The sequence below is a fragment of the Peromyscus maniculatus genome, chromosome 12 (assembly GCF_049852395.1).
Source record: "Peromyscus maniculatus bairdii isolate BWxNUB_F1_BW_parent chromosome 12, HU_Pman_BW_mat_3.1, whole genome shotgun sequence".
Taxonomy (NCBI): domain Eukaryota; kingdom Metazoa; phylum Chordata; class Mammalia; order Rodentia; family Cricetidae; genus Peromyscus; species Peromyscus maniculatus.
The window spans coordinates 66565933-66581115 of NC_134863.1; the positions used below are offsets into that span (position 1 = coordinate 66565933).

Genomic DNA, 15183 nt, shown 5'->3' on the forward strand with positions numbered 1-15183 from the left:
GAACCTCTTTTCCAAAGTAACATATCCTTATATCCAAATTTTGAAGTCAAGGTACCTTTAAAATATACATTTTGTCATAACTCAACAGCTTTTGTAATCAAATGTTTTTCTTTAGTTACGAATATCAAAGAGAACATAATCCAGATTCTCTGTGTGGTAGCCATCTTTACGTGGCTTATGTTTTATATTACCTCGAGCCTATTGCTTTAAACTGCACCATTGTAAGACTGAAACGGCGCTGTGGCTGCTGGCTCCGCCTACTTCAGCTTCCCAACATGGCGGTTGTACGTTTTCCGCCAGCTCTGGGAGTCATCAAGTCTCAGAAATAGTGGGTCTAAGCTTTTATCAAAGCAGCGTGTAGCCCAGAAACCTTTTTTTTTTTTTTTTTTTTTAATACTAGTGAAGACTAAATCTACCACACAGCGTAATGTGCCGCTGGCAGACGCCTCATTCCCGCCATACTGCCGGTCAAACGCACACGCCAGGAACCCGCCAGTGTTCAAACCCGCGTTTTGCGGCGTCTAGCTGCCCATACGAGACAAGAAGCAGGAACCTGGTTTTGGCTCTGTTTAGAATTGGTTATTAAATATTCTCAGGTTTAAGGTGGAAACTCGAGCCGATGGGCGCCATTTGTTGCTGGAGGGCTTCTCTCCAGGTTCCCCAAGCCCCGCAGTCCCACAATCCACTTATAAAATAATCACTCAGACGCTTGTATCACTTATAAACTGTATGGCCGTGACAGGCTTCTTGCTAACTGTTCTTTTATCTTAAATTAACCCATTTTTATAAATCTATACCTTGCCACGTGGCTGGTGGCTTACCAGCGTCTTCACATGCTGCTTGTCCTGGCGGTGGCTGCAGTATCTCTCCTCAGCCTTCCGCTTCCCAGAATTCTCCTCTCTCCTTGTCCCACCTACTTCCTGCCTGGCCACCTACTTCCTGCCTGGTCACTGGCCATCAGTGTTTTATTTATATAGAATGATATCCACAGCAGAACAGTGTGGCGATGTGCAGCTGGTTCCATGCATTAGGTTAGAACAGTGTTGAGATGTGCAGCTGGTTCCATGCATTAGGTTAGAACAGTGTGGAGATGTGCAGCTGGTTTCATGCATTAGGTTAGAACAGTGTTGAGATGTGCAGCTGGTTCCATGCATTAGGTTGGAACAGTGTGGAGATGTGCAGCTGGTCCCATGCATTAGGTTAGAACAGTGTTGAGATGTGCAGCTGGTTCCATGCATTAGGTAGAACAGTGTGGAGATGTGCAGCTGGTTCCATGCATTAGGTTGGAACAGTGTGGTGATGTGCAGCTGGTCCCATGCATTAGGTTAGAACAGTGTGGTGATGTGCAGCTGGTTCCATGCATTAGGTAGAACAGTGTGGAGATGTGCAGCTGGTTCCATGCATTAGGTTAGAACAGTGTGGTGATATGCAGCTGGTTCCATGCATTAGGTAGAACAGTGTGGTGATATGCAGCTGGTTCCATGCATTAGGTTAGAACAGTGTGGAGATGTGCAGCTGGTTCCATGCATTAGGTTAGAACAGTGTTGAGATGTGCAGCTGGTTCCATGCATTAGGTTGGAACAGTGTGGAGATGTGCAGCTGGTTCCATGCATTAGGTTAGAACAGTGTGGAGATGTGCAGCTGGTTCCATGCATTAGGTAGAACAGTGTTGAGATGTGCAGCTGGTTCCATGCATTAGGTTGGAACAGTGTGGAGATATTCAGCTGGTTCCATGCATTAGGTTAGAACAGTGTGGTGATGTGCAGCTGGTTCCATGCATTAGGTAGAACAGTGTGGTGATATGCAGCTGGTTCCATGCATTAGGTTAGAACAGTGTTGAGATGTGCAGCTGGTTCCATGTATTAGGTTAGAACAATGTGGTGATGTGCACTGGTTCCATGCATTAAGTTGCTTCAAGCCAGTTAGGCATATTCTAGTAGATGTGGACCATGGGATGGCCTGTATAATTTTTTTAATTTATTTCATTCCTTTTCAGATGAAGCTTATATTTCCTAGGCTGATGTTGTACTCAAGGTCTATTTCTGTTTTTGTGCTGAAAATTTCCTGAGTTTTAGGAGAGAATGATAGCCATGGGCTATCTCTATCTTGTAATTGTTGACTAACATGGAATATATACTTCAGTATTTTCACCATCCCAGTTAAAAGACAGAAAACAAGTGAGAATTTTTGAATGACTCCTCAAATACTTTCATTTTCTTCCTTTTGGATGCTACCATTATGAATTTAGTAGCTGTTATTGGAATCAGAAGTATATATGGAATAGCTAAGCTGTTCAGTATAGTTGCCAGTAATCAAAATTAAAGTTAAATAATGTTGAAATTTATAATATCTCATATTGTAGAAAGTGCTGTTCATACAGTACAGTTTAGAGACTGTACGTTCAGCAGTCAGAAAAACAGAATAGTAGTATTACAATGTGGAAACTAGTAAGTCAGAGTAGGGAAGAACTGGGGAGTGGAGAAGGCACTTTACACATGTATGTCTATTTAAATTAAAGTCTTTAAAATGTGGTGTCTTATCTGTCCTCTTTGTAGAAGTTGGGAACATATACTTACATCCTACTGCTGTCACTATTCATAGCCCACTTCTAAAAATGACGTTTTCTACTTGGTATTAACTTTGAGTTGTTTTGGAACATAAATATTGATTTATCAATGCTTTTAGAACCTGTATAAGCCGTTGGAAGACAGTCTGCTTTTGCTCAAGGAGGATAGTGCAGAAGACTAATGCTGAGTTCTCAGAAGTTCACAAAAAACAGAAGGGTTGGGCCAACGTGGTGCCATGGGTGTGGCTCGGCTTGGGAATAGCAATTACTATTTTAGGTCCTGTCCTCAGAGAATGCTTTTCGGGTGAGGTCACATTTGAACGAATACCTGAGGGAAGTGAGGAAGGAGTCACAGGGTTGTGTGAGAGAAATGAACCCCAGGCCTCGCTGAGGCTGGATCGTGTTTGGCTCACGAGAGCAGCAGTGAGATTGGAAGCCTGTGAGGCTGACTTGGGAGGCTCAGTGTTCGGGTCCCTCTGGTCTGCAGTTCCTGGTGAGCACCCATCCTTTGCTTTGTAGGTTGCTTTTCTCTGAAAACAAGCCACGTTTTCAGTGTACAGTGCTGGTTTTGCATTCCAACGTGTTACCTCAACTGCATCGTGTCCTGGGACGTGTTCTTCCTCCAATTCCTTTCCTCTTCCCTCTTGGTATTGGGGATTAAACCCAGGACTTTAGCACAGATGAGGCAAACCCTCTAACCTTGAGTGTACCCCCCAGTTCTCTTCCTTTTGTTCAATATTTTATCTCTCAACTCTCCACATGGAGTTCTTCCTGCTTTTGACTCATGTCTAGGAGTCTTTATTGGTGACAAATATAAAATTAGTTTATTAAACAAAACACAGCATTTCCCTGGACTTAGCTTCATGTAGATAAAGAAATAATGAAAGAACTTCATTTTACCTTTTCAAAATAAATCTTTACATTGTCATTCAACTAGATTTTGGGTTAAATGATGCATTTGTAAAAACACACACACACACACACACATATTTAAAAAATGTGTCTTCATGGATAAGTGAATTATAAACTATGCAAGCACTGAAGGTGTGTGTAAAAACCAATAGGATGCATGATGCATGTATTTGGGAGTTCGAGAAACACTTAGTGTTAGTTCTTGGAGAGCAAACATTTATAAAGATGAGTATCATGTGCTGTATTTCTGACTTTATAGGAGTTTATTTTGTTTCGGACAGTCTTAAAAATGTGGATAACTGCTTAGATGATCATGTGATTTACTTAAGTGGTGTCCAAGCAGCTTGTCTATTTAGCACCTTTGAACTGTTCTCACAGTGATACGACAGGGAAGGTAGGTAACAAAGACATTTTCAGTGTTTTCCCAAAGTCTTGCTATGGTGCAGATACAAATATATAACATGCTGCTATATGAATGAAATTTCTACCAAGGCTATTTTGATTTTAAATTTACTTCTGCAATTACCAATTGTTTATAGCCAAATTAATTCTCAGCTCTTTTCAATAAACACACAGAAAATGCTACTTTTCATTATACAACTGGTAACTCTGTGCATCTAATGCATGTGTTGTTTTACCAATTCCTGAAAAAGAAATTCAGCAAGGCCTAAAGCTGGAGTTTTAAGCTGGTCTTCATTATATGCCAGAACCCCACAGAGACAGGCTCTTATGCCATTGAAGGAATGGGTTTGCTAGCCAGAGGAGAGCAAGCAGGCAAATAGGCAAGCTTCCTTTTTCCATGTCCTTCATGTAGGCTGCCAGCAAAAGGTGTGGCCCAGATTAAAGGTGATCTCCCCACCTCAAAAGATCTGAATTAAAAATGGGTTCCCACTTCCAATGACTCAAGAAAAAAAAATCCTCACAGGTACACCCAGCCGTGTTGGTTTTAGTTAATTCCAGATGCAGTTAAGTTGACAACCAACAATAGCCATCATAAGGAGATAATTAACTGTTTATGAATACAAAAATAAATAAATCCATGTTTAACATTAAAATGTTAAAAGTAATGGGATGGCATGAAGTAAATCGTAATTGCAGTAGCTTTATAAATAAGGAGATGTTTTCCTTTGCTGGAAGAAAGTGTCAGTCAAGGACTGATGGTATCTGATCTCAGCTAACCTTTTCCATCATTAAAATGTACTGTTGCCCAATGCCAGGAGAGGCAGGCTCCAATTCCCTTCTGCATCACATTTGTACCTCTCTGTCTTCCTCCTGGAGGACTAGAGATGTGGAGGGAGACAAGGGAAACAGGGACAACTGAGTGTGGTCATTTCTAGCCACAGCAGTTCTAGCCTTTTATGCCAGTGGAAGGAACAAGTGTCTTTTGTTCGTGATGCCGTTAGGGCAAGACAAATGATGTGAATTGTGTGTCTAGATAAGGATCAGAAAGCAGGCCACAGTGGGGTGGACCACAGTGGGGTGGACCACAGTGGGGTGGACCACAGTGGGGTGGACATGTCCGCCCAACCAGAGCTGCTGCTCTCCTGTCCTGCACTGGCCTCATCACAGAGATGATTGGCACACAGGGCTTATTGACATTTGGCTCCTGTTGGTCACGTGACTGGGAGTTATCTTTTGTCAACTCCATTGTAAAAACTAGATTACAGGAGCCCCAATCCTATGCAGCCGAAAGTCTTGTAGAATGTGTCTGTGGTGTTTTTTAGTTTGTTTGTTTTTGTTTTTTGGTTTTTTTTTCTTTTTTTGGATTTTTTTCTGTTTTATTATTATTAAGAGATTTTCTATTCATTTTACATACCAACCACAGATGCCCCTCTCCTCCCTCCTCCCATCCCCCAGCCTTCCCCTCCAAACCACCCCCTATTCCCACTTCCTCCAAGGCAAGGCCTCCCATGGGGAGTCAGCAGAGCCTGTTATATTCAGTTGAGGCAGGTCCAAGCCCCTCCTCCCTGCACCAAGGCACAAAGTTTCTCACTATAGACACTAGGCTCCAAAAAGCCGGCTCATGCACCAGGGACAGGTCCTGATCCCACTGCCTGCCTGGGGGCCCCCCTAAACAGTTCAATCTAAACAACTGTCTCCTCTATCCAGAGGGCCTAGGCCAGTACCATGGGGCTCCTCAGCTATTGGTGCACAGTTCATGCGTTTCCACTAATTTGATTGGTCATTTCTGTACATTTTTCCGTCCACTCTGTCCTTGTTCCTACTTGAACCTTCTGTTCCTCTATGTTCTCATCCCCCATCCCTTGCCCTCCATTACCCCCCTCACCCCCAGTTTGCTCATGTAGATCTCACCTATTTCTCCTTCCCAGTATGACCCATGCATCCTTCCTAGGGTCCTCCCTGCTAGCTAGCCTCTCTGGAGCTGTGGGTTGCAGTCTGGTTATCCTTTGCTTTACAACTAGTATCTACTTATGAGAGAGTACATACCATGTTTGTCCTTCTGAGTCTGGGTTACCTCACTCAGGATGATATTTTCTAGTTCTATCCATTTGCCTGCAAATTTCATGATGTCATTGTTTTTCTCTGCTGAGTAGTACCCCACATCTGACAGAGGACTGATCTCCAAAATATATAAAGAACTCAAGAAACTAGACATTGAAATACCTAACAATCCCTTTAGAAAATGGGCTACAGAGCTAAACAGAGAATTCTCAATGGAAGAATCTCAGATGGCTGAGACATTTGAGGAATTGCTCAACATCCTTAGTCATCAGGGAAACGCAAATCAAAAATGACTCTGAGATACCATCTTATACCTGTCAGAATGGCTAAGATAAAAAAACACTGAGGACAGTTTATGTTGGAGAGGATGTGGAGCAGGGGGAACACTCCTCCACTGTTGGTGGGAGTGCAAACTTGTACAGCCACTTTGGAAATCATTATGGCAGTTTCTCAGCAAATTAAGAATCAGTCTTCCTCAAGACCAAGCTATACCACTCTTGGGCATATACCCAAGGGATGCTCAATCATACCACAAGGACACATGCTCAACTATGTTCATAGCAGCACTATTCTTAATAGCCAAAACCTGGAAACAACCTGGATGCCCCTCAAGGGAAGAATGGATTAAGAAAATGTGGTACATACAATGGAGTGTCTGTGTTTAATACCATGGCACACTTCTGATCTTAGGACTGCTGTAAACTCACATATTTACAATGGACTTCAAAGAGCTTTGGTTGGTTGATAGAAAATAGTGTCTGAGTTACAACTTAAAAATTGGAGAAGCTTAGAAAATCATTTCTTACTAAAGTAGCAACCTGTTCTGTTGATATAAATGTTTTTGTATAGAATATATTTCTGAAACAAATTAGCCAAAGGGTCCATGCATTCCTCTGCTGCCAGTGTCTTGTGTCTATGGTGTTATAGAAGAGCTGGGATCTCAGATCTCTTTTGGAAGGTTTGCATTCTGTTGGAATAAATTGCTTTGGTTCTGTTGTGTGAAGAAAATCTAGCTTTATACAGATGTTCATTTAGGGAAGGGAGTAATGTTAAACTGGTTATTCAAATAATAATGGATATTCTGTTTAATATACCACAACTCGACTGTTTTTAATTTCCTGAGGGTGAGTTGCCTTGTGAATCCACAGTCATGTTGGTGTCAGTGCTGGTTGGTGATTATCAATTGCCTTTCAAATGGTGCTGTTATATATTAAGATCTACCAATGTCATGCTATTTGAATGGATGGATCTGTTAGCCTTACATAATTCTGTAAAACTAAATTGATAATTGTAGTTCTATCTATATTATGACAAAATACTATGTTAAAATGTCAAATTTGTTAATAGTTTATGTTAAAAGTTTTACCAGAAAAGCCTTTACATTCTGAGAAACTATCAGGATCGTAGTAGTTGAAACATTTTTTTTTGAATGAAAATTCCCTATCAGTCACTAACAACTATTACTCTGCAATGACTGATAAAATTGAAGTTTGAGTAATCATACTTTGTAGTATGTCATTTGCTCTTTCAAACAAAAAATGGTGTTCTATGAAAAATACCAACTTTGCAACTCCAGCATTGGACAAGCATTTTTAGTATGCTTTGACACATATAAAGTTTGTGCATTTTTAGTCATTAGCAATTTAAAAACCTTCTAAATCAAGATCCAGTGTTCAGCAAAATTACTTTTTTTGATCAAAGTTATAATTCTTTTTTTTTTTTTTTTTTTTTGGTTTTTCGAGACAGGGTTTCTCTGTGTAGCTTTGCGCCTTTCCTGGAACTCGCTTGGTAGCCCAGGCTGGCCTCAAACTCACAGAGATCCACCTGGCTCTGCCTCCCGAGTGCTGGGATTAAAGGCATGCGCCACCACCGCCCGGCTCAAAGTTATAATTCTTAAGAGAAGCTAGTTTTTTAAAAGTATTGTGTTTATTTCTAAGTAATAACAGGAATTCCACCTTGGTACTGGTGCCTTGGTCTGTATCAGCAGTGTAAATATTAACAGCAGCAGACTGATCACGTAGCCATATTATTGCGATAATATTATTTACCTACAGCATTTGTCATCCCTTCTTTTAAGTGTCTTTAGGGATGAGAAGATAACTTAAAAAACTGATTGTGGGTCAAAGAAACATGAGGTTTAAGAAATGAAAGATTTCGACCTGGAGCCTGTGTACCGTTCTCTGTCCTTATACTATTGTTAACATTTCTCAGCTCTTGTGGGCTAGGTCAAAGTATACCATTCCTGCTTAATGCAGAGCTGCACTGAACATGTTTTACTGATGGTGATAGTAGTTGTGGCTTTTATTCATTGGATACAGAAGTAGAATCCAGTGTTCAAGCTCTTTTTAAAGAAATGGAACAAGTATATTTGTTTGCATACCTCTGTGTAAGTGAAAAATCTTGTTTTCAATGAAAAGAAGGGCATATGGCCTAAATTAATCACATAGTACAGAAGAGTAAAAAACAAAAAGTGACAGCTCTTTTCATCTCCTTTCCTACTTTTCATTAGAGCTAACGATGTCAGACACTCACATACACACACACACAAACACACACACACACACACACACACACACACACAAACACACACACACTCACACGTGCACACGCGCACATGCACACATACACCCTTACCCTGTGGCCAGTCCATATGATATATACACAATCAGAGAGCACCAATGTAAGTGTTTGGTAGTGTTTATTTTGCTTTTTATTGATAAACCATTTTCCCAGCAGGCTTTCTGCTTATTAGCTCTTAATAAAAGATTTCATAGTAAATAAATAAATACCAAGATTTCTTTTCACTGCTTTTGGTAGATTTTATAGAAGAAACTATTAATTTGCAATGCTAGTTCATAGTAACCATGTTTGGATTGTGAAAGATATATTCATGTATAAAGCAGAGTGTTAGTTCAGTACTGCTTTGGTTTGTCAAGGTTTATTGTGCATCTAGTCTCTGTGGGGGGAGTTCACTGTCATTTGTGTGCCTTGGTTTTGAGAGAGCTAGTTTTGTTTTTCAGATGTGATCGATCTCACCGGAGATGACAAAGATGATCTTCAGAGAGCGATTGCTTTGAGTTTGGCAGAATCAAACAGGACATTCAGGGAGACTGGAATAACGGACGAGGAGCAAGCCATCAGCAGGTGAGAGCATGTTCACAGCATGCCAGTGTGAATCCGTCTACATTCCAGAAAGGAAAAGACAGACTTGAAGCTTAAGAGCCATAAGATACTTCATTCTAGAAAAATCACTGATATGTGCCTGTATTCATGTAATCAAACTTCCTTAGTTCTGAACCTTTTAATTATCTTTTAATTATGTATGGAGTTCATAATTTTGTCACAAATTTATTTATTTCTTTAACTTTTTATTTCTTTTTTGTTCTTTTGCATCTATTGTCCAGTTCACCTTTGGGAATTTTTCACAGGAGTTAAGTTTTTTTGTTTTTTTGTTTTTTTAATAAGCTGATGGTAAGTGTTTTTGACTTCATTGGACATATGATTTGGTACATAATTATTTTGTGTGGTGACATTTTTTACTGCCTTTGTGTGTATATAGGCATGTTCATGTGTGCCTGTTTGTGGAGGATAAAGATTGTAAAATAAAAGGTATACTTGCTGCAAATGTTATTTTTCAAATGCTTATATACTTCTATTTACATCAGTTTATATAAGCATATTAATATGAAAATATCTAGAAGCTTATAACCCAGATTAGTATCTATAATTCTGTCATATGTTTCCTTGATATTTTGGTTGTGAACTTAGCTTTTTTGAAAATTACTAAATATTTATTGGGTTTATATTTAAATTGCCACCTTACAAATGTATATTGCTAGATTATGATTCTTTTCTCCAGTTGTAATCCCTGCTACTCGTTTACTGGTTCATTTCTTTGGAATTTTTGAGACAGGGTTTTATTGTGTATCTGATGGTGACCTTGAACTCATGATCAGAGTTCATGGTCATAAGTGTGTACATTGATGAGTGACAGGATCATTATATTTTACCTGGTTATTTATTTTTGAAGTGCTGTGGCTCAAAATTATGTCATTGACCATGTTAGGCCTATTTATTTATTTATTTATTTATTTATTTATTTATTTATTTATATTAAGAAATATTTTTTATTCATTTTATATACCAATCAAAGATCCCCTTCTTCCCTCCTCCCACCCCTCCAGCCTTCCCCTCGAAACCCACCCCCCATTTCCCTCCTACAAGAAGGTAAGGCCTCCCATGAGGAGGTACATTTAGCAAAGGCAGGTCCAAGTCCCTCCCCCTGCCTCAAGGCTGTGCGAGGTGTCCCATCATAGGTAGTGGGCTCCAAAAAGGCTGCTCATGCACCATAAGGGAATAGGATAGTAGAGCTGGAACAGGGATGGAGTGGGAGAGCAATGAGAGAGATACCATGATAGAGGGAGACCACATGGGGACAGGGAAAAACCTGGTGCTAGCAAAGTTCCCAGGAATCCCCAAGGATGACCGCAGTTTAGACTACTAGGCCTAGCTTTGAAGAGCCGAGCCTTCTCTGCAGCTTCTGTCAGTGTTTTCTAGTTCAGGCACTGCATAGTAATACGTACTGGTTAATTCTGGAGAGAGTCCCGAAAAGCTGCGCATAGACAGGTTCATCAGGATGTGGTCACAAACACCCAGATGTCATCCCGCAGATTAACACCTCCATGTGGTCCCTTGCTACAGTCAAGAGACAAACGTGGGGCGTGGGAGGCTTCTGCCAGCACACTGTGGCATTCCTTTTACAGCGTGCTCTGGGGTAGGGCGTGAAGACTATCAAAGAGCGCAAACTGTGTAGCGTGCTGACTGTCTAAATGCAGTGTCACAGTCGCTGAGTGCTCTGTACTGTGCACAACTGTAGATGCTGTAGTTCAAGGACTGGAAGTACACTTCATACTGGCTTCATCACAGGCATGCTGTTGTCACACTAGGCTACTAGGCGGAGGGAGGTTCATCTCCATTGTACTTTCTTAGGACCACTGTTGCATACATAATGTAATCCTGACCAGATTGTCAGTGTGTGTGTGTGTGTGTGTGTGTGTGTGTGTGTGTGTGTGTGTGTGTGTGTGTGTTTTGTGTGTCGCTAAGGATTGTGATTATCACTGTTGCCTATGTAGTGTAATCTTGACCAGATTGTCACTGTGTGTGTGTGTGTGTGTGTGTGTGTGTGTGTGTATACCTAAGGGTTGTGATTACTGTTAATCTGATTGAGGTTTTGTGTTTGAAATTTTCTTAGGATATAATCTCAATTTTTTTTTCTTATTGTACTTCACTTTATCTGGTGGTTACTGACACTACCATATTCTTTTTTAATTTTTCAAAATTTTCTTTTTTATTTATTCTTTGTGTCTCTCACATCATGCATCTCCATCCCATTCATTTCCCTGTCCCTTTGTATCCATCCTCTACCCTTGCAACCTTCCCCAAAATAAATAAGATAAATTTCAGAGAAGAAAAAAGAAAACTTAAGCTCATCATGGAAGCTGCAGTGTGACACAGTGAGTCATGCAGTAAACCCGTTATCATATATCTGTATTTGCAAGTGTTCGTAACAGAGGCATTGGCCTGGTTCGAGGCCTCTGGTTTCTCCTACACTATTGATGTTGGGCCCTCACTGGGACTCCTCTTGGATATCCTGTATTGCGTTGTGTTGTGGAGATCCTGCAGCTTTGGGTCTGCAGGACTGGTCCCTTTACGTGCTCCAGCAGATCACAGATGGAGTGGATGTTGGGGTGGGCTAGCCCATAACCCTGGTTCTGGACCTGGGTAGTTTCACAGTCGGTCAACCTGCCAGCTCTCCCTGGTCCTCACCACCAGGGTGAACTCTCCTGCATTGCCCTGGCTAGTTCATCCTTTGCAGTGATGAGCAAGGGGCGGGGCCACTTCTGCTGTCATGTCCTCAGGGTTAGTTCTCCCATGTGTACACCTATCGTGTTGCCCAGGCATGGCATACGGGCCACTCTCCCGAGTGCTGCAGTTGATGAGGGGTAGGGACAGCTCTCCTGCTCTAATGACCTCAGAGTCAGCTCTTCCACCTCCCCTGCCTCAGGTGTTGATGGAGGGGTGTGTGTGTGGGAAGGCCACTGCCATGTTCTTAATGACATCATATGCTTCATGAGTAATGTCAGCATCGCGTATTACTTCGCAGGACATGTTAGAGCTGTGTAACGACGTCTTCAAGTTCACCCACCACATGAAGTTGCTTAGTGTGTCTTGTAAGAGCGTCAGTCTTTTTCAACATTCTGTTTTCATTTCTTAAGGGTTCTGGAAGCCAGCATAGCAGAGAATAAAGCATGTTTGAAGAGAACACCTACAGAAGTTTGGAGGGACTCCCGAAACCCTTATGACCGAAAACGGCAAGACAAAGCTCCGGTTGGGCTGAAGAACGTCGGCAACACGTGCTGGTTTAGTGCTGTGATCCAGGTAAGGGTTGAGGTTCAGCTCTTAATCAGGAAGCCTGGGGAGCAGTGGTGTGGGCCGTGCTGTTTCGTGTATGGTTTAAGTAGAAGTTCAGGATTTCCATGTATGTGCTTTAGTGGGTTGATCGCAGACTTGCCTAGCCCCTCTTGTCTTTGATTCCCAGTGGGACTTTTGTTCTCTGTTGGTAGATGAGTTCTTGCCATATAGCCCAGGCTAGCTTAGAACTTAGGATCTGCTGCCTCAGCTTCTGAGGGCCGAGATTATGGGTTTGAGACATCACACCTGGCTAATTAAAAGTTTCTTTGTCTTAAAATAGAGTCTCTTTTTAAAAACAAATTTAATTTTCAAATCAGCTCTTAGTAGGTAGCCCAGGCTGGCCTCAGTCTCCTGGGTGCTCGGGTTACAGGCCTGTAGCACAATGCCTGGTTCCACTATGAGCCTTTCAACAGAACACAGGTTAACACCATCCATTTCTGTAAGATTAATTTCTCCTGCTTTCTTGCCTTTGTAATTGCTGCCTTTATTGATTTCTGAAGAGGTAGAACGAAGGTAATTTTGTCGGTATTTCTCTGAAGGTTGAGAGAATAATTGTAACCAAGGTGGGAAATTAGAATTAACTATTTTTGTGAATCAGATCAGCTTACTTATACATAAGGAAAATATTTATAAAATATACTATTATATTCACAATTACAAATTGACTCTTTGAAGAGGCATTTTGTTTGAGGCTGGTGTTGATGTGCAAATACATCACAGTACATATGTTAGAATGCTGAAAAGAATAAATATTGATAAATCAAGATTAACACTTTCTATTTTTACCTTAAAACATCCTTGTAGAATGTTTTGTTAGCCTTCTCCAAAATAGATGTTTGTAAATACACATACTGTCTTCTCAACTAGGAATAATCATTTTTGAAAATATATGGAGTGTGAGCTTTGATTTTCAGCTTTTGTAGAATAATGACAGTTGTCATAATTCTTTTTCATTCTGTTAGTATGAATAATCAAATTTCAACATTTAAATTAAACCTTCTTTGAATATTTTGTGTTTAGTTTCATAAGGCCATTAAAATGCAGCTTAACTGTTTCCTGTTCCTAATAAGGACTTAGAAATCATGGAGCATATGTGCCATTTGCTTTTGTGCTCAGAAAGACTATTTTGTAGCTTCCCGAGTCTATGTTTTCATGCTGGCTTCAGCTTGTGCACAGTGACATAAGTATCTCGTGCCTTTCATTTTCTGTCAGCTCGTTGTCATGGCTAGGGGACTAATCTGTGATTTCACCTTTTTTCTGTGAAGTTAGTATAGGGTTTAGGCCACCAGCACCCCCGCTTGCTCTGTGGCACATGGGCCATATAAGGAAATTTCCTTTGGTTTCTGGACTTGCCTCCTTCCTGTTATGTTATGATAGACACCGCTAAGAAAGTTGGCTCATTCCTTGGTTTTCTAATACATTAGCAGTCTAAGGGTACCTGGATGACTAGGGCTTCTTAGACAGTAGGCTTCATTGTAATTTTTTTTTCACTTATGTGCCCAAAGCAATAGATAACATTTACGTGATACTTGGAAGTCCTGTGGGCCTTACTGTTGTGTCTTCGTATTGTCCTCGTAGGTTGTTACTTTTCTCTGTGTATTAGTGAGGTTCTGTCCATGGCGTAGTTTAGAGGAACAGATGTGAAGCTGTGATCCGAATGTTCCTGAATGTGTTGGGGTGCCTTCTTCCCAGCACTGTGTGGACAGTAAGGCTTCTCGCTCGTCAGGCACTTTTCATTGAGAAGTTCAAGAAGAGGAAGTCCCTACACACAGCCAGTATTTGATAGTTAGATAAATGCTCTTCACTTCTCCTGACGATATGCACCGGAAATTCCCATTTGAAATAATAAATTATTATTAACAGAGCCATGGGAACCCTGTTTATGTTAATAAGTTCTTTTACTGTCTCAGCTCAAATGTGATGGAATAACCATCCATCTACCCTAAGTTCACTTGGTGACCAAGCTTTTGTGTGTGTGTGTGTGTGTGTGTGTGTGTGTGTGTGTGTGTGTGTGTGTGTGTGTGTGTAAGGAACATACCAAAAAAAGAGACCATATTCTTCCTTAATACAAAGTGGTAAATTTATTAGTTTAAAATTTGTTATTCTATGATAACAAATTTAGGTATTAAAGAAGATTTGACTTCTCTAGCAGAAATCTAAACACCCACCCAGCACAAATAAATAATCTTCTCAATTTAGAAGTTTGGGTTATCACAACCTAACAAAAGTGATTTTTAGGGAAGACATGAAACTTCATACCATGGAAATCTGTGGGTAGAAAACATGTGTTCACTTGTGTTTTTTTTACTGTATTGCCAATGTCCACCATTATTTCCAGGAGCTATTATTTTATGTTTAGTTATGAGACTCCTTTCTTTTCCCTTTTCTGACATCACTTGATTCTCAGGTGTGAGCTGAGATGTGACTACTCACTCAGAAATGACACTTTTCGTTTACTGCTGCCTCCATTAGCGCCCAAAGCTTTGGTTGGAATTTGCAGGGTTGATTGGAATTCCTTCACACTGACTTGAGTGCTCTGTGCAGTTTTAGTTCTAGACTCTCCCAGGGTCTAGAGACAAGATGGAGGTAACTGTGTCACCTGCTCAGAGCTGTAAACAGCACTTGGAAGTGAAATGAAATGGACTTCTAGAATCCCTTACTTCATAAATCTTTATAAGATGGAGAAAAAGCAGCTTCTTTACATGCATACCCACACCAAAGGAAATTCTTACTGCTCAGAATCAAGGAAGACATTGGAGTGTGAGGACAAA

The 15183-nt window shown here is 40.7% G+C and overlaps 1 protein-coding gene across 5 annotated transcripts in view; it reads left to right on the forward strand.

Annotated features, from left to right (window-relative positions):
- Usp25 (ubiquitin specific peptidase 25) overlaps window positions 1–15183 on the forward strand; it is a 110620-nt gene that overhangs the window by 32932 nt on the left and 62505 nt on the right. For all 5 annotated transcript variants that reach the window (XM_042259495.2, XM_042259496.2, XM_006983593.4 and 2 more), the window contains 2 exons: window positions 8962–9085; window positions 12217–12379. In XM_042259495.2, the coding sequence (XP_042115429.1) occupies window positions 8962–9085; window positions 12217–12379 (287 nt within the window). The remainder of the gene's footprint in view (window positions 1–8961; window positions 9086–12216; window positions 12380–15183) is intronic.